The sequence below is a fragment of the Vulpes vulpes genome, chromosome 1, assembly GCF_048418805.1.
Source record: "Vulpes vulpes isolate BD-2025 chromosome 1, VulVul3, whole genome shotgun sequence".
NCBI lineage: Eukaryota > Metazoa > Chordata > Mammalia > Carnivora > Canidae > Vulpes > Vulpes vulpes.
Genome location: NC_132780.1, coordinates 29,130,451 through 29,150,494, shown reverse-complemented (window position 1 = coordinate 29,150,494; position 20,044 = coordinate 29,130,451). Strand labels below are relative to the sequence as shown.

The window sequence follows — 20,044 nt, the reverse complement described above, 5'->3', positions numbered from 1 at the left end:
ATTTTATTGGGTTGAAGCAAAACATATAAAGGGCAGATTTAGGATATTAAGTGTTTTAATTTGTAAAGGTGAGCTTTTCTTTAGTGATTGGAACTTGTAATTTAAGTTATAAATTAAAAAGATTAAATCAGCCAAAATTTAGGTTCTTTATTATTTAAAAGAGGATCAGGGAAGATATTTTTCTTTTTTTAAAAAATAATCCTTTCTTTTGGCTAGTATCCAAAATCTATAAAGAACTGAGTCAAACTGAACACAAAAAATCCGGTTAAGGTAGGGCACTAGGGTGGCTTAGTGGTTGAGCATCTGCTTTCGGCTCAGGGCGTGATCCTGGGGTCTGGGATCAAGTCCTGCATCAGGCTCTTTTGGGGAGCTTGTTTCTCCCCCTGCCTATGTCTCTGCCTCTCTCTCTTTCTCATGAATAAATAAAATCTTAAAAAAAAAAAAATCCAGTTAAGAAATGGGCAGAACACATGAGCAGGCTTTTCTCCAAAGAAGACATACAGATGACAACAGTCACATGAAAATGCTCAGCATAACTCATCATCAGGGAAATACAAATCGAAACCACAATGAGATACCACCTTACACCAGTCAGAATGTCTAAAATTAACAACTCAGGAAACAATAGATTTTGGCTAAGATGTGGAGAAAGGGGGAACCCTTCTATAGTGTTGGTGGGAATGCAAACTGGTGCAGCAACTCTGGAAAATAGTATGGAGGTTCCTCAAAAAGTTAAAAATAGAACTACCCTGTGACCCAGCAGTTGTACTACTAGATATTTATCCAAAGGATACAAAAATGCTAACTTGACCTGCACTTAATGTTCATAGCCAAAACATGGAAAGAACCCAAATATCCATCCACTGATAAACAGATAAAGATGTGTGTAATGGACTATTTATATATATTGGAGTGTGTGTGTGTATGTGTGTAGAATGGAATACTAGTCATTGAAAAGAATGAAATCTTGAAAAGAATGAAATGATGTGGATGGAACTAGATGGTATTATGCTAAGCAAAATTAAGTCAGTCAGAAAGACAAATACCATGTGATATCTTTTTTTTTTTTTTTTTTAAGATTTTATTCATTTATTTGAGAAAGAGCACAAGTGGTGGCCAGGGGAGAGGGAGAAGCAGACTCACTGCTGAGCAGGGAGCCCAACAGGGCCTGGATCCCAGGATCCTGGGACCATGACTTGAGCTGAAGTCAGATACTTAACTGACAGTTACCCAGGTGTCCCAACAAATACCATATGATCTCTCTCATTAGTGGAATTTAAGAAACAAAACAGATGAACATGGAGGAAAGGAAAGAGATTGATAAGAGATTCTTAACTATAGGGAACAAACTGAGGGTCACTGGAGGGCATGGGGGGGAGGGTAGGGTAACTGGGTGATAGCATTAAGGAGGGCATTTGATATGATGAGCACTGGGTGTTATATGTAACTGATAAATTGTTGAACACTACATCTGAAACTATAAGGATGTATTATGTTTGACTAATTGAATTTAAATTTTAAAAAATGAAAAAACCCCTCCATACTTAAAGGAAAGTATATGGGTCCAAATACTCAGTTTTACAAATATAATACAAACACCTCAGTTCATAACTGGGTCAAGAACTAGAATGTTGTGAGCTGATAAAAGTTTCAGCCCCACTACTTCCTAAATCACAACTCTTACCTCCTCAGCACACTTACAGGTAACCACTGTTCTGTCTTTGTGATGATCATTTACTTATCTTTATGGTTTTACCACATATGCATGTGCTCCTAAAGAGCATAATTTACTTTTACCTGATTTTGAACTTTATAGAAGTTCATGTTTATGAACTTCATATTCTAAATATGTTTTGGGTCTAGCTTCTTTCAGTCAGCATTGTGAAATTCACCCATGCTGTTTGCCAGTAGCAAAAATTATTTTTTGATTGATTTATGGTGTTCTGGTGTATGAATGTATCATAGTTTATCTGTTTTGCTATTAATGGCTATTTACATTGTTTACTGGTTTTCAAAAAGAGGATGTTTTCTTAGATAATAATTCAATATCTTTGTCATACGACAGAATTAATGATAGACCCCCAAATAAGATCTAATTCTCAATCTATATTCAAATTAATAACCCTGTTGTCACCAAAATTTCTTTTATAGCTCCTTGTTTGCTTGTTTGAACCAGAGTCCGTCAAAATCAATGATTTGTATTCGGTTATTGTTTCCCTGTCATCCTCTTTTGCCTGTAACAACCCATACACCTTTTTCTTATTTCTATGACATTAACTTTTTAAGAGTCCAGGTTGGTTATTTATAAAATGTCCTGCTTTCTAAATATGTCTTGTTGTTTCTTCATAATGGCTTTTTTTTTAAAGTTTTTCTTTTCTCCTTTTTTTTTTCTTTTAAAGATTTTATGAGAGAGAGAGAGAGAGAGAGAGAAAGAGAAAGAGAAAGAGAGAGAGGCAGGCAGAGAGAGAAACAGGCTCCATGCAGGGAGCCTGACATGGGATTCGATCTTGGGTCTCCAGGATCACGCCTCGGGCTGAAGGCGGCGTTAAACCGCTGAGCCACCTGGGCTGCCCTTCATAATGGCTTTTAGTTAGTTCCTCTAAACCTGTCATGATTGGAACCTTGAAGTGTGTTCTTGTTGAGCTAGTCCAGTTAGATGATGAGGAAGTTCACACAGGAACATCGGACAGGAGCAGTGGCAGGTGCACAGTACCATGCTGCCTGCAGTCAGGGTAGTACCCGCAGGCCTACCAAGGCCAAGTAGTAGAACCCATGAGAGGCCCTTCCCCAGGACATTGAAGGTAGAATCTTGGCCTCCGGCCTCTGTCTTCTTACTTCTCATCAGTTGGGAGGGTGCCAGCCTTTTTTTTTTTTTTTTTTTTTGACCATGAGTTGGGGTGGAAGTTTTGTGATTGTAGCTATGTGACCTAACAGACTAAAGGCTTCTAGCTCTGATCTTCCAGCCCTTAACAGAATTAATTGCTCTGAACACTAAACTATAGCTGGTATCCTTTGAGTAGGAAGGTAACTTTCTTCTAGGATGCCAGTTTGCAAGGGGATCAATTCTACAACCTAATTCTTACCTTTATGTTTAAAGGTTTGACCAAATGCTGGTTAAACATTTTTTATCATATGTAATGTACTTGCAATGGCACCATATAGCACTAATGTTAAGTTGTCCTGATACGAGTGATATTAAATTTGGTCACTTGTGATTATAACTGTATCTCTTACAGAGATATGTTTTTGCTTTGAGGTTAGTGAGTAGTGTCTTATGCATGAAGAAACATTTTTTCCTGTAATCGGTTAATGAGAAATGGAAATAAAAATAATTTTAACAATTTAGGCAGTAGAGAATACATGAAAGGTTAGTTGTCAATCTTTTTTAAGTATTGACTTAACACCAGTTTCTTGTATTAAAAATATTTGGATTCTCCTCACTGACTTGTTTAGAGCTCAGCAACCCAGAGTTACCACTTGACAGTTGTCAGGTGCAAAGCAAAAACAAGTAAATACCTGCTAGCTACTTAGCTACTTAGGGCTGTCTTTCAGCAAAGTGTCTAATTGGGCAGGTAGTCTGGAAAGATACCTATTCTCAGGCATTTGACTTCTGACTGAGATGGAATTAACATCAATGTTCTCACTCCCATGTGGGAGGAAAATGGACAAAAATATGAAACAGTATGACAATATGAGTTCAAGACCTAGAACATTAGGCAGCAGAGGACACTGGTCCCTTGAAAGATGAGAAATAAAACTTTGCAGATGCCTCAGCTTTAATTACTTTGAGAGTTTCCAGGCTGTAGCACAAGGCCGGGGAGACAGAGCCTGGCAGATTGCCTGAGTTGAGTTACAGGGAAGTGAAAATCTGGGGAGACCTAAGCAGCTGGGTCTCAGGATGAGACATGAAGGATGACAGGTGGATAGGGAGTTCCAGAGAGCTGGAGAGGGTCTCTTTTGTATTAAATAAGGGAGATTAAAGATCCAAATCAAACATTGCAGAAGAAAAGAATAAGGATTTGGAAACATAGGGAGATATAAATTATCCAGAATGAAAGAGAAGAAAAATATTTAAAAACGCAGCATTAGTGAGCTGTGCGATAACTTCACATGGCCTGTTAGTTTGGGTGTTTTATTGAGCCTAAGCCCTGATCCTTCAGAAGAGCGGACCTGGTTGCATGTGGGTCAGAACTGCTGTGGGAAAACTGTCTGGCTTCCCCCCACAAAGGAGTGCATATAACTGCCAGAACATTCTGGCGGTGATGAACCCGTATCATCCTCATGTGTGCAAAAGCAGCCGTAGGTTTAAACAGTAGTTTAAAAATAACATTTGTGTTAAATTTTCAATCTGAAAAGAATTCCATAAGCAAAACTTTTTTTTTTTTTTTATGATCACTATAGGTCAATTTTGAAATGTAGCTTAGAAGTAATATTACAAAGTTTTAGTTTTGGTTTCTGGCCATTCATAAATTTGGTCTTTGTAAAGATTTCTTAAGTGAAATCATTATATATACAGTATACACAAAATAGCATGTATCATGTGTGTAGATATAAAAATTATATAGGACATAAAAAATAGTAAGATGAAAATCTGTATAAAATACTATCCGGCATGAGAGATAGCACATTACCAGGGCAGATGCCTCTCCCTGCTTCCACTTCTTAAATATCCCCGATTCTCCACCAGAGATGATGTCCCCATTAGCTCTTTGTTGCATTTTTACTACAAATGTATCTACTATGTTTTGACTGAATAGAAACAGAATTATACTATGTATATGCATATTGGCTGTCTATTTTAGTGCATGTGACTAAAGTCAAGTTAGTGCTATATGCTAGACTACTATGTGATTATACTACAGTTTATGCTTACTTTCTCTTGCTGGACATTCGTGTTGCTTCAATTTTTTTGAATTTATGCACAATACTATACTGAACATTGTGCATGCGTCTTGATACAAAGACAAGGATATCTCTGGGATATATTTAGTGGAAAATTTTACTGGATTACAAATATGTATTTGTTCAGATTTATGAGACTGCAAATTACTTACAAAATGGTTTGGGTTTAGTTTACGCTTTTACCAGCAGAACATAACCATTCCATAATGATGCTTTCTGTATTTGTATTTGTCTCTTTTCATTAAAAGCTTGTGTGTTTTTCACAGTGGTACTGTACAGGTTTATACAATAGATAACACCACTGGAGCTATGCTGCTGTCTCATAAACTAGAGCTAACAGCAAAACAATATCCTGGTGAGTTATTTTTTTCCTTCTTATTTGTAATTTTTTAATGTACAGGTAATGATATGTGTAGCAACTGTGGATTTTCAATGATGCATGCTATAAGTCAAATACTGTTAAAACATATAGTGGTACTTTGTGTGGCCCAGGGATTTCTGTGTACCTAGAGGGGCTCCTGAGGATGCTCCCTTTATTGTTATTGTTTGGTTTAGTCCTCTGTGTCTTTGCATAGTTTTAGCTTTTATAGTCTTTGGACTTTGCTCTGGTTTCTTAGCTGACTTCATTGCCTTTGTTATTTTGCCTTCCAATTCAGCTTATCCATTCAGCAAATACTTATCAAATACCTGCTATAGGACAGACTCTATTCTAAATGGGGAATACAGAGCAGTAAACAAAACAGTGTCTCTCTGAACCCCTTAGTGAATCTTGAGTGGACCCTATAGGATTAAGTCGAAAGTCCTTGTTATAAGAAATGCTTTTGACTGAAACCAACAGAAAACCCATGTTATAGTGGCTTAAATAGGACTTGTTTTCTTTACTAGCAAGAAATCCAAAGGTGAGTTACTGCTGGCCTTCATTTGGCCTTTGCTTCAAGGTCTCAGGTAGTCTCTGAGTTGCAAATATTACTTCTGCATGTGAGTCAAGAAGAAAAGCATATGTGGAAGAAGAAACAGCATATTTGGTTTTTTGATCAGGAAAGCAAAAGGTTTCTCAGAAGCATTCCCACAGCCTACCTGGTCCAGCTGTCTTCTGCTTACATCTGATTGGCCATAATTCTGTCCCATTCACTACCTTTGGATTTTCCAAACCTTTATGGTAGAAGTGAGCAAGGGAGAACAAGGATGGAAGTAGATGTATCAACCAATCAACTGTGTCTTCTACATATGGGGCACATAAGATCTCTTGCTGGCGTTATTTCTTGGTTTGCTCAGCCCGTAATGTCTCCATAATTTTACCATAATACCCTATGTTAAGAAATACCAAAAGTTCCATTTATTAAGTAGTTAGGTCTAAATCCTAGTAGCATTTTCAAAAAGTAATGCCCATAAATGGAAAGAAAAATAATATTTTAATTTTATTCTTTTTTTTTATTCTTTCATTCATTCATTCATTCATTCATTCATTTATTTATGATAGTCACACAGAGAGAGAGAGAGAGAGAGAGGCAGAGACATAGGCAGAGGGAGAAGCAGGCTCCATGCACTGGGAGCGTGATGGTGGGATTCAATCCTGGGTCTCCAGGATCGCGCCCTGGGCCAAAGGCAGGCACTAAACTGCTGCGCCACCCAGGGATCCTTTTAATTTTATTCTTAAAGAGTATTTTTTACTACTAGGATGTCTGTGCCTATTGGACACTGTACAACTTTTCAAACCTTGGAGTTGGATTGGGTACAGTCACCCACATTTCCTGTTCCACATTGATGTTCACATGACAGTTTTTCTGCAACAACTCCTAAAGAGTGGTCTTTGCAAAGATGTAACATCATCAAAATAAATGTAGCACAGCCTAATAATGCTGCAACTGTGAACTACCTAGAGCTAACAGTTTACATTGTGTCCAACAGATAACTATATATCTGTGAATATATAAGAGAATACTGTTGTATTTCTCTTGAAGATCTCATGGAACCCCCTGTGAGTTCTCTGCAGTGCCCTGGGATACGCTGCACATAGACAGGAACTGCAGGCTTGCCCTTTACCAAACCACCTGCAGATCCCTGAGAGTCAGCCATTGTCTCCTATTGTTTTCTTTACCTGAAATGTCCCATATGTCTATATGGAGGGTCTGTATCTATTGGTCTTTCAAGATGCAGCTTAAATGAAATCTCTTTTTATGAAATAGAATACAGTTCCCTCCTGCGCCTTATTATATTCTGCATATAACATCTTTCTTATCACTGATAATGCTTTATTGAACTTAACTAGCTTACAGGTGGCTTTTTCAGGGTAGGAGCGTAGGATGTATCTCTTTACACCAGGCTAGTTCAGTTTAGTGAGAGGCACCTAGTTATTAACAAATGTGATAAATGAATCAACATGTTTTTAAGCCAGTGACCTTTGCAGGATTGTATTGAACAGGCAGTGTAATCTCATTACTACAGGTCTCATAAATTTGATACTGTACCGTGTTCTATGTGTGTATTAGTAATTGGGAGCCTTTTTCAAACTTTGTTCACTCTGCCTCTCCCAAATTTAGATATGTCCCCATAGCAAGAATAATTGCTGTATAATACACAAACTTCTCTGATGTTTGGGTCAGAAAAAAAATGAGGCACTTGTCTAAATCTAATCCAATAAATAAAAATCTCATTAGTCTCAAGGAGGAAGCTAAGGTATCCCATGTCAGAATCTCAGGAAACCTTCAATATGTAACTAACTTCGTGTTACCCACACGTGTATTCCAGTGTTTTTGCCCATATCATATCTTTTAGCACCTTCCACCTTCCACTTGAGACCATTTTCTGTCTGTCATACCTCCTTCGGAATTTTCTTTAGTGAAGTTTTTTATGATAAACTCAATTCTTGGAAGGTGGGGTCTGAAAATGTATTTATTTGGCCCTTATAATTTATTTCTGATTTAGCTTTTTATACGGTTTTGGATGAGCAGTTACTTTGTACTTTGAAGTTGTTCAAGTACTTTTCAGTTTCACTGGTACTCTTGGGAATCTCTGATTGAGTTGTATTTCCTTTTCAAGAGAATGGGGTTTTTTCTCTTTAGCTACTTCTAAGATTTTTTTCTTTGTCTTTGGGATGATTTCACTGTAATTTGAAAGGTGAAGAATTTTGATTTTTTATTAAATCTTGATTGAGATTCAGGTGTGCTGCATCTGAGGATTCATATTGTCACACAACTGTTGTGCAAAGGACTCAACTGTTACCTCTCAAATATTGCCTCTTGTTTAATCTTTTTCTGGAAATCATTTTTTTTAAAGATTTTATTTATGTATTTATTCATGAGAAACACAGAGAGAAGCAAGTCTTTGCTCACCACAGGGAACCTGATGTGGGACTTGATCTCAGGACCCCTGGGATCATGACCTGAGCCAAATGCAGATGCTCAACCATTGAGCCACCCAGGTGTCCCTCTTTTTCTGGAAATCTAATCAGACTTACATAGCACTTTTTTATATGTTTCATAACCTGCCTTTTAACATTTTTCATTCTTAAAATTTCTCTGGACTATATTCTAGAAAGTTTTTCTCTATCTTCTGATAAACTAATTCTCTCTTCATTTATGTTTAATAATCTACTTAATCTGTCCATTTTAATTACTGTATTTTTTATTTCCAGAGGGTTTACTTAGCTCTCTTCTAATCTGTATGCATCCTGCTCCTAGTTTCAATATTCTTTTATTTCTTTAGGTAGTAAAAAATGTTTTTTGGGGGACGCTTGGGTGGCTCAGTGGTTGAGTGTGTCTGCCTTTGGCTCAGGTTGTGATCTCAGAGTCCCAGGATTGAGTCCTGCATCGGACTCCCTGTGGGGAGCATGCTTCTCCCTCTGTCTGTGTCTCTGCCTCTCTCTCTGTGTCTCATGAATAAATCTTCATGAAATAAATCTTCAGAAAATGGTATTTATATTCTTTGTTAATCTCAGTATCTGAAACCTTTCTGAGACTGTTATTGCTGTCTTAGTTCTCTGGGTTCTCATTAACTTGTTTATATATATTAGGATTTTTTAAAAGATTTTATTTATTTATTCATGAGAAACACACAGAGAGGCAGAGACACAGGCAGAGGGAGAAGCAGGCTCCATGCACAGAGCCGGACATGGGACTCAGTCTGGGGTCTCCAGGATCACACTCTGGGCTGAAGGTGGCGCTAAACCGCTGAGCCACCGGGGCTGCCCCTATATTAGGATTTTTGACTGAGAACTGATTAATTTCCTTCAGACTTATTTGTTTGAATGCTTTGTAATCCAAATTGAATTTGAGTCCTTCCAGAGAGGATTTGTGTGTTTATGGCAAGTTATGTGGGAGTACTACATCAATCTGGAACCCTTTGCAGTATATTCAGTTTGCATTTTCTTTGAATCATACAAATTGCTCAAGTTAAAGATCAGTGAGGACTAACTTGTGGTTACAGATTCTTAGGGGAGATTCTTTGTTTTCCATTCATGGACAAAACATGAAAGTATCCTTTGCTATTTCTTTACCTTCCACATGGTAGAGTTTAATTCTTACTCTTATACCATGAAGGTAGCCATCTGTAGCTTCACCATTATCTGGATGTCTTCTCTTAGATACCCTGCCATGGCCAAGTTCTGAGCTTAATCTCCTGTCCCTCCTGGCGTCATCAGAAGTAGAAGTCAGGGTCCCTAGGGTTTGGCAGAAAAATTCAGGGCAGAAGCACTTTGTACACTCACTTACCTCCCAGCATTTTTAGTTGTTTTAAGGTATTTATTCAGCATTTTATTTTTAGAGAGAGAAAGAGTGTGCACACGTGCATGCAAACGGGGAAGGGCAGAGGTACAGAGAGAGAATTCCAAGCAGGCTCCATGGCCAGCACGGAACCAGACGCGGGGCTCAGTCTAACGACCCTTAGATCATGACCTGAGCCAAAGTCAAGAGTTGAGTGCTTAACCAACTGAGCCACCCTAGTGCCCTAGGATTCAACATTTTAGTTGTTTCAGTGTAGTGAGTGATTTAAGATGTTGAATTGCTGTACTGCCAGATAGAGAAATTAGCTCCTTAAGTCTTTATCATTCTTATGAACCCTTATTGGATCATAGCCTTTGAAGGCTTGCATATATTTTTCTCTAAAGTCAGATTGGTGGCCTGCAAGAACAGAGTGATATGTATTTTGATTGTGATCTCTGGCCCTTTTAAATGTTTATTTTTTATCCATACTTACGTTATCCTGCCTAGTAGCTATCAACCACATGTGGCTATTTTGATTAAACTAATTGAAATTAAAAAGAATTAACACCGTATTTCTTTAGTTGCATGGTCACATTTAAATGTTTAGTAGCCATGTGTAGCTCGGTAGCTCGGGGCTGCCTGTTAGACCCAGAAGATGGGAATGTTTCCGTCAGTGCAGGAAGTGGTCCTTACTGCTTCTGTTGGACAGCACTGTGTGGAATTCTTCAGATTGTTCTGTCCTTTCTCAGGCTCTTGGAATGCCATTTCTTGCTTTGGTTACTTACTGACTCTCACTCTTGTGGTCTTTGTTGTGAGAGAATTTTGCCAGCTTCAATTACATCACTTTAGGCTATAAACCTGCTTACCCCTGGGGAGGCTTGTATTGTCCTCCTACACCTGGAGCAGAGGTGAGCTTCCTTGTATCCCTCAGGCTGCACTGGCTGAGTTTCACTGGCCCGCGGTGTCTCGTGAGTCCTTACATGATCCATAGCTTCCTGTCTGACTCCCAGACTTCCACTGGTCTCAGACCCCTTCTTTGTCTTTGGGAAGGATGTAAAACCCCATCTCCCTCATCATTGCTGAGTCTCATCCCATCTTTCTATCCCTGTATTTCCAACCTGTCTCCTCTCCCTGCTTCCAGCCCTTTACCCTCAACCCAAATATTAACCAGTCTCTCTATTCTCTTGTCTTCTGGAGCTTTTTCTTTCTTGGAAGTTCAGCTCTGTAACAAAATATCTTTGGGTTACTTGTTAATATTTTTCTCAATATGCAGATTATCATAATCTGTGTTTATTGTAGGCTGTTATCACCTAGGTAAATTTCCAGTAATCTTACCATATGAAGATTAGGTTTACCACCATCAGTATTTTATTACAGATCTCTGCAACTAGATTTTAATAAATGTATAATGCTTGGAAAGTAAATATGCATATTATGTGCATGTGTGTGTGTGTGTGTGTGTATGTAATATGAAGTAATAAGTACACTGTTTATAACCTCTCCTTTTCAGTTAACATCCTTTTATTATAGTGAATACTTGTATTTTTTCTCTTGTACCTGCAATTGCTTTCATTTTGTAAACTTCGGTTTGGTTTTGTGTGTTTCTTCTTAGTTTGTTTTAAAATTTTCCCACAGTTATATTCCCATTTATTTTTCATCTGCACGAATAACATGGTTATTCATAATGGTGGGGATTACTAATGTGAGGATTCAAACTAGGCAGAAAGGAGTTCTCTCTGTTAACCAAGCCTGTCTTCTGTAGACTAAAATTTATATAATACTTCCCTTTGTAGCAGATATTCTGTATTTTATGGCAAAATGTATTAATACTACAAATGAAAAGAATTTTAAAGAAAATGATACTATACCTGGTTTTGAATTATTGACAGGAAACACTAGCATATTTCACTTAACTCTGTAGTTGGGAAACTTGTGTTTTACTACATGGTGAAATTATCTATGGTATTGAAAGAATAATTATTAGTTAATAGAAGATATGAACACCTGGAGTACTCAAGCTGGAGTTGACCTACATAATCTTAATAGAAGATTAAACTTCAATTTACTTTAACTTGGATCCCTCTAATATTGCCAATGGAGCATGAAGATAGTGGTACAATAGTATTTTATATTCTAAAACACCTTATACTTTGCAGACTACTTTGACATTCAGTGTTGAATCATTCAACTCATTATCCCTATTTTATAGAAACTGAATTGCCCAGAGCCAAAGACTTCTAAAACTGCACAGTTGTAGTTATTCGGGCTGATAGTGGCCCAAAATGGCTCTCACTTTTTAAAAATTTCTTGGCAGCTGAGTTTGTTCTGCTTCAGTCAAGGGTAGTGGCCTTATCATTGTACATGACCTGAAATGAGTAGGATTCATCTCATTATTTGAAGCAGACAGGTGTTTCTATTTTATTTCAACTTGAAAAAATACAGACTAAAAAATACTGTTTCTGAAGGAATCATTTATTTTTAACTCTTCTCACAATTTCTTAACAGATATTTGGAATAAAACAGGAGCTGTTAAATTGGTCAAGTGGTCTCCTGACAATAGTGTTGTAATAGTGACCTGGGAAAATGGAGGCCTTTCTTTATGGAGTGTGTTTGGAGCCCAGCTGATTTGTACGCTTGGAGGAGATTTTGCGTGAGTGAATAAAGACAACTTGGAGACAAAAATAACTCCCATTATCTCTAAGAAAATACACATACACAGAAATTTTGTGTCGTACAAAAGCTAGCCTTCTGCTTTACTTGATGCTTAACCTTAAAACAATTTGTAAGGTTCAGAACTAATTTGTTCAGGATATACTGATTCTCTAAACATGCATCCTTTTAAAACGCATTGTTTATTTGGCAACAGTGCATTTATTTGTTGAACCCCTCTTGTATATATGAGAGCATGTTAGATTCAAGGCTAAATCACATGGGGTTTTGCCTTCAGGTAGCTTATGATCTAATAAAGCAGAAGTCATGTACGTAAGTAGCTAGTAGGAAGTGGAAAATGGCATTATCTTATTGGGTTGATGTAGGTTAACTCAGTGGATTTATATCTCTGCCCACTCCATTTGCTACTTTGAACCTTAGTCATGACAAAATGAATACCTCTTCCCAAACTGTATGACCCTATCAAGAAGTTACTCAGCACCTGAAAGACTGTCTAGGTGATGTGCCTAGGTACATCAACCAACATTCTCATATTTCATGCATTATTATGTATTTCAAAATCAATTTGAGTTTTTAAAAAACTGAAGCCAAATATTCTGCATAATAGAAGACTGTTTTTAACCAAGTTTCTGTTCTGTTTCAGTTATAGGTCTGATGGTACCAAAAAGGATCCCCTTAAGATCAACTCTATGGTAAATACTTTCTGTAAAATACTGGTATATTGTGGGGTGCCTGGGTGGCTCAGTCAGTTACGGGTCCAGTTCTTGATCTCAGCTTGGCTCTTGATCTCAGGGTCCTATGTTCAAGCCCAGCACTGGGCTCCACGCTGGCCGTGGACCCTACTGGAAAAAAAAAAAAAAAAGGTGTGTGTGTGTGTACGTAGTACATATATGATACATCATTTATAGTTACATAAATATATTTATAACATGTATATTTCTATAGTGTGACGAACTTGGATTTTTCTTCTTCCCTTTTTTCCTCTTCTTGGCTCTGATAAAATTACAAAACTATTTTAATCTCAGCAGACTCTTCTTACACAGTTCTTGCTTTGATGAAAGTATTTTTTAAAATCAAGCTGCCCAATTTCCAGTACTTGTTTTTGATTTTGCTTCTATGTATATTGCAAGTCCCTGCCATCTTTGGGAACATAGGAACTATTCAAATCAGGCCTTTGTTCTTCCAAAGCATACCTCAATTCCTTATGTGACTCACTAGCACCCATTTCTCATGGCCTCATTTCTTTTAACATAAAGTGAAATGCTCTTTGGGTGTTTTTCCTGGAGGATTTGGACATTATTTGATCATATTTTTAAAACTTCCCATAGGGATCCCTGGGTGGTGCAGCGGTTCGGCGCCTGCCTTTGGCCCAGGGCGCGATCCTGGAGACCCGGGATCGAATCCCACATCGGGCTCCCGGTGCATGGAGCCTGCTTCTCCCTCTGCCTGTGTCTCTGCCTCTCTCTCTCTCTCTCTGTGACTATCATAAATAAATAATAATAAAAAAAAATTAAAAAAAAATAAAACTTCCCATAGATACCTGTCAAGAGAATTAAAGTCACTGTAGTAACAATATTTTTATTGATTACATATTTTTTTTTTTTTTTAAATTTATGATAGTCATACAGAGAGAAAGAGAGAGAGAGGCAGAGACACAGGCAGAGGGAGAAGCAGGCTCCATGCACCGGGAGCCTGATGTGGGATTAGATCCCGGGTCTCCAGGATCGCGCCCTGGGCCAAAGGCAGGCGCCAAACCGCTGCGCCACCCAGGGATCCCCTGATTACATATTTTTAAGAGTTTCTGTAGAAAGCAGTGAGGTGTAACCCCTGTGTTTACATAAAGACATTTTCTTACTGTAGCCCTTCTGTGTATCATCTATGAAATTAGTGGCTGTGAGACTTGTTCACTGCCTTTCTCCCTTGCCTCATAGAGGAAGACATTTTCTGATCTTGAGTTTCTTGAAGAATGAAAACCACTGTGGTTGCCTTGAGGAATGGTTCCCAATCTTTCACTACCAAGGACCCCATTTGCTGTCTCTTTCCACCTTCATATTTTAAAATAACTTTTTGAACAGATGATTTATATAACTGCCCATCAGTGCTTTTGAGTGGCATGCAACAACCAGTGTTTTTAGCCTCACTAAGTTGATATATTAATAACAAATAAGAATCTAAGCATTTTAGTTCACTGTTCAACTTTTATGATAGGAGAGCAAAACTTCTATGAAGCTTTAGAAATTTAGCAACAATTTATTTTCCCTCTCCTATTTTCTTGACTTTGTAGATTAGGAATCACTAATCGTAGAGACAAACACAAGAAAACGAAACTATCATGGAATGTAGTTATACAATATTAAAATTGGTCCTGGAGAGCTTATTTGAGCCTTCTCATTTTATAGTGGAAGAAACTTATACCCGGAGAAAACCAAATAACTTAGCCAAGATTCTACTGCAGAATGGCAGCTAGGCTGGAACGAAAACCTTAGTCTCATAGTTTGCATTCGAGTGTTCTTTGCTCAGACTGCATCTGTTCTGGGTGCTGCTTTGTCATGTTTCAGCCAGGTCACATGGGTCTTCCTCTGCAAGGAATTTCTTTGTATTTGAGAGGCAGTTCAATTAAATTAACGGAGAAGTTACAGAGAACAGGGTTTCTTAGGATTTGGGGTTAACATTGGTATGTAATGAGTCCACTCTTCCAGGTGGAGAGCGGTAATGGTGGTTTCCACTGGAGGGAGGGCTAAGGTGAGCAGGTATGGCTAGGATTCTTGTCTGTACAGCTTCTCAGAATTGGTCCAGCCTTTTGAAATCATTGGTGATGCTGCTGTTGGTTGTTTCAGGATTTGAATATTTGAAGCTAGGAAAGATTAACAAACTTGATTGCCCTGATTTTTCTTCCCCTTACCCTTCTCTCCAAGAGCTGGGGAGCAGAAGGCTATCACCTCTGGGTAGTCAGTGGATTTGGTGCTCACAACTCTGGAATTGAGTCTGACTTCAAGAATGTAGTTAAACAGCCCGGCATTCTGCTGTTTCAGTTTATCAAGAGTGTACTCACTGTAAACCCTTGTATGGTAAGTGTTTTAAATTACAGCTGTTTATTTTTAGTGGCTTTTGTAGTAGACTATCAGATTCTTCTCAAATTGATGGAATATCTTCTTTTGTATATTTTTTGTGATTGTTTTTCTTTTTAATAATTTAAACCAAAATTTTACTTCTGAGCAGCTTTTTTTTTTTTTTAAAATAGGATCACAAGCCATTAGAGGGAAAGCAGTGTTTATAGATTTACTTGAATAACTTAATTTAGTCTTTATTTGAATAGAATTTCCTAAAATGTGCTCCACAAGGCAATACTTAGCAGAATCAGTAGTAAGTAGTTGCACAGGATAAGGACAAGTTCTGTTGTCCTGTTAGTGAAACAAGGAAGTTAGGGCCGTAGAAATTTCTTTATTGCAGGACTGCAGTGTCTGTCATATGCTCATGTGTGTTGTGAAAATCCAGGAGTTGGTATATGAAAAACAATGTTCCCACGCTTACTTAACTATGAATTTTTAAGGAACACTTTGAAGAAAATATGCCTTGGGAAACACTGCCCCAAATTATAGTATAAACTCCTCATGTTTTATGAAATTGAAACAACATATTAATAATATTACATATTGTTAACGTATAAAAATAGTATGGGTTACATATTAGAAGTGTATGCCTTCACATCTGCCACCAGTGGGTTTTTAAGTATTTGGTACAACCAGTTTCTAATTAAAACTTGTAATTACAATAAACTGAGAAGGAATTTGACAGTACCCTGAATCAAGATTTCATGACGGTAGCTGAAGAATAAGAATCCCCTGAAAGATAAGAAGAGGGTAATTCTTCTTCCCCTTCCCTATCCCAAATCATAATTTAAAGGCAGATTTTTATGGCATTTGACAGCATTTGAACTAACATGGAAAGGTAAGAGGCTGAGGTGCTTTCTGTCTGATGGAATACTCAGTGAATAATATACCTATATGTGAGAGAACTGGTCTTCTAACTGAAAACCAGGGCATAAGCACTAAAAGTAGAAATTGTCTTATTTGTCTAAATATTCTCAGAGCCTGGCACAGTCCTTGGCAGTAGCCAAGCATTTACCCAAGTGAGTGTTGAATTGTTCTGAACCTGGACCACAGACTTGGGCTGCTCCTCTTCCTTCTCTTCCTTCTCCTCCTCCTCAGGGTTTAAAAGATCCTTCAGCATCTGTTATCCCCACTGTTAATCCTCCCCTCCTTCTTGCCACCACTCATGAGGTATTTTAAGTGAAACTCGTTTGTAAACTGTAGATGATAAGTAGTGAGTAAAATCAACGTTGAGATGCATGGTGCATTTCCTGTAATAAAACTAAATCAAGGTATTACTTATTTTCTGTTACCTGATACTGAGTTGTTTTTATTTACTTTCCTTCTTTGCCCTGTGCTTCCTTTCTCCTTCATCTAGAGTAACCAGGAGCAAGTGCTGCTTCAGGGGGAGGATCGATTGTACTTGAACTGTGGAGAGGCCTCGCAAACCCAGAGTGCCAGGAGTTCATCAGCACACTCTGAGCATAAGGCTGGTGGGGGCAAGAGCCCCTTCGCAGACAGCGGTTTAGAGTCTCAGGGTTTAAGCACTTTGCTTGGACATCGGCATTGGCATGTGGTACAGGTAAGTCTTCAGTGACTATTGATTGTTGACTTTAGTCCTTGGTAAAATAGCATCTGGAGCAGAGTTTTAAATATTTCTTCTGTTGCTTTAGAAAACAGAGAAACTTTTTAACCTTTTTGACTGTCACCTCTCTTCGCTTTTCTGTCTTGTTTTCTTCCTTTCTTGCCACTGATGTAGCACGTGTGCCTACTTGCTTTAAGCCCACTAGTCCAAAACATGAAAGTTTATGCTTTACCCTCTGGAATGAGCACAACTTTGTACTATTTCCAGCCCTCCCCAGCCCCCAACCTTTTGGGTATAAATTTAGCTCTGTGGATTTGCATTGGCAAAAGTGTAGTGATTCATGGAAAGTGACAGTGCCGATGAGGACCCTGTGCAGCTGACCTTGTCGTCCCAGTGGGTACGTTTTGAGGTTAACTGCCTATTTTAAACTCAAATTGCAGACTTGCAGACACACTCTAGAACCTTATTATTAATAATTTTATTATTACATAAATCTTATTCCAAATTACTTACTCGTTCTGGTATAACTTTTAAATTACCAGTTTCTTTTAAAAATTCTGATAAATTGACATTTAACATGGAAATCAATTCTGAATTTTTATACCAAATAAAATTAATTTGGGTAAATCAGTAAATTGAGGCTTCTTGAAAGAAATTTTCATACACAATTGTATAAGTCCTGAGTGTCTTCCTTCCCCTGCTGATACCGAAGTGTCTTAGGTACATCAGAGCCTATTCTTGTGTTTGTTTCTTTTCGTCAGGTTCTGTATCCACAATTCTTGACCCCCTTCTTCATTCTGTGCTGTTACTTTACTAGCTTGTTCAGCTCCCATGTTATTTTCAGTTGACTTTAAGTGGAGATGAGACACGAACGGTCAGTATGTGAAACGTTGAAGGAGGAGTGTCTCCTGCACTGACATGTGGTATACACTCAAAGAAAATGTATCTAACTGACATTAATAAATTCATAAAATCAAACAGTGTGCATACCATTTGATAAATAGTTAACAGTTATGAAATAAATCTGCATCGGCTGCCTCCTTGACTAAAATTTTCCACTGCTCCCTTCTCTCCTATAGCCATTCCTCTGCTATTTTCATTTCCCCATACTTTGAACTATTCATTCTACACTGACCTAGCATCAATGCCAGTTCTGCCTAGCCAGGTCTGTGTTGCCAGAGAGCCAAGTAGAGCAGAGGATCAAAGAAGGTAGGTCTGGAACTCAAAAATCCATCAGGCAATAACAATCTAATTTCCTTCCAGCTCAAAAATTCAGTGATTCTGTGATTCTTAGCCATCTCTGAAGTATCCCATATTAGTAGTGTATCACGCTGATTTTACCACTTTATGCAAAGTAGGAGATACTAGCAGTATTCCTTTGTGATTTTATTCTTTAGATATTGAAACTATCCGGGAAGATGAACTTGTTTGACTCTAGCTTTACCTTTTTTACTTTTCTTAAAACTAAGAAAAATAATGTCAGAGTTGTATTCCCAAAACAATTAAGTTATAATAGACTCATAGAATTTTTAGAGCTGGAAGGACTGTAGAGATCATGTAGTCCAACTGGATTTGTTACATGAGGAAACTGAGGCTCAGAGCAGTTAGGTGACTTGCCCAAGGTCACATGGCAGAGCAATGTCCTGCTTACGTAGTGTCAGACTTATCCTTACCATAATGTAAAGTAACAATCTAACCTGTTGCAAGAACTCTAGGTATTAAATGTTAAATCATATAATGTACTATTGACCTTGAGCTAAGACATAGAATGTGTCTATTAAATAGGCAGCGTTTAATTACAATTTGCCTATACTTTGTTTGCTGGCACTCCAGCCAAATGCATCAAGGCATCATCATGAGAGTGTTTTGGTTTGGTGGTTTACAGTGTCCATATAATGCTAATGCTTTACCTTCTGGGCTTTTTAGCCATTAGTAATGATTCCCTGAAGAAACATGGGTGCCTGTTTAATTCCTCCTTCAACATAGGCTCTTGTCTGGGATAAATGCCCACAACCCCATCAAGTGACTTTGTTTACATGATTTTGTATTCTTATACAGTTTAGAGTTCATCAAATGAGTTCCAACTAATTTTTCTCTGTCTGTTCCTCATCTAGACAACTGGATTTTTCATTTGTTTAGACCTTCTACCTTACACTTGTTAGTTTCCCGATCAGAAGATTCTATGTTAAATATGTTTTTTTTTCCCTTTAATTTAATACACATATATACTTGTCAGCAGCAGGGTTGGTAGCTGCTGGTAGGGATGATGCTTTTCTCGTGTGTGTATGTGTTTATGTTTAGTTTTACTAGCTCTAAAAAATTTTTAGAGTAGTTTGTTCACAGATGGAGCACAAATGTGAATTAAAACACCACCGCCCTCATTGTTTTAGGGTATATTCCTTCTTGGACTGCTATTTATTTTAACACCCAGTACTTTGTATGATATAAACATTTATTTCTGAAAGGTACATGAATCATTATCATCCACTGTCCTGAAATGTTGGTTTTATAGTTAACCTGGCTATTTGGAAAAAATAAGCTTCACAAAATATGCTAGGGATATCAGCAGAGAGGATTTTAAAGGCTATTTCATTTATAAATGATTTGCTCTCCTTCCAAGGAGGTGTATCAAATGGAGCAGGTGTGGTATTTGGCACGGATCAGATGTGCTAAGAGGATGGCTCTTACAGTCTCACCACGTACAGACAAAAGCAGTCTAGGCAGGAGACAGGGTTTTAGCAAAATGACTTTAAGGGGGGAAAAAGGTAGATTTAGGGTTTTGTTTTGTTTTTGAGAGACTGAGATATCCTAAGATGTTAAGAATTAGAGATTTTATACTTTAGCACTTAGTGTCCCAGTGGTGGCATGGCATGACTCTTGTGCCCTGAGGACGAATTCCTGGCATGAATTCTTCATGATTCATTAGTTTGTGCTTTCCTTACTCCTGCCATTTCCTGTTCTCAGTATTAGGGGTAGGGCACAAAGTTCAGGTGACACAAGGATCTGTAAATGTAATCTACTAGGGAAAAGTTTCATTTTTCATTTCACAGCATCTTCAGACGTACAGCTGAATCAGAAGTAAAGCTTCATTGTAGATT

The 20,044-nt window shown here is 37.9% G+C and overlaps 1 protein-coding gene across 4 annotated transcripts in view; it reads left to right on the top strand.

Annotated features, from left to right (window-relative positions):
• Nucleotides 1-20,044, top strand: part of RIC1 (RIC1 homolog, RAB6A GEF complex partner 1) — a 138,261-nt gene that overhangs the window by 92,747 nt on the left and 25,470 nt on the right. For all 4 annotated transcript variants that reach the window (XM_072761416.1, XM_072761420.1, XM_072761412.1 and 1 more), the window contains 5 exons: nucleotides 5,169-5,257; nucleotides 12,108-12,252; nucleotides 12,916-12,964; nucleotides 15,188-15,340; nucleotides 16,740-16,943. In XM_072761416.1, coding sequence (XP_072617517.1) covers nucleotides 5,169-5,257; nucleotides 12,108-12,252; nucleotides 12,916-12,964; nucleotides 15,188-15,340; nucleotides 16,740-16,943 — 640 coding nt within the window. The remainder of the gene's footprint in view (nucleotides 1-5,168; nucleotides 5,258-12,107; nucleotides 12,253-12,915; nucleotides 12,965-15,187; nucleotides 15,341-16,739; nucleotides 16,944-20,044) is intronic.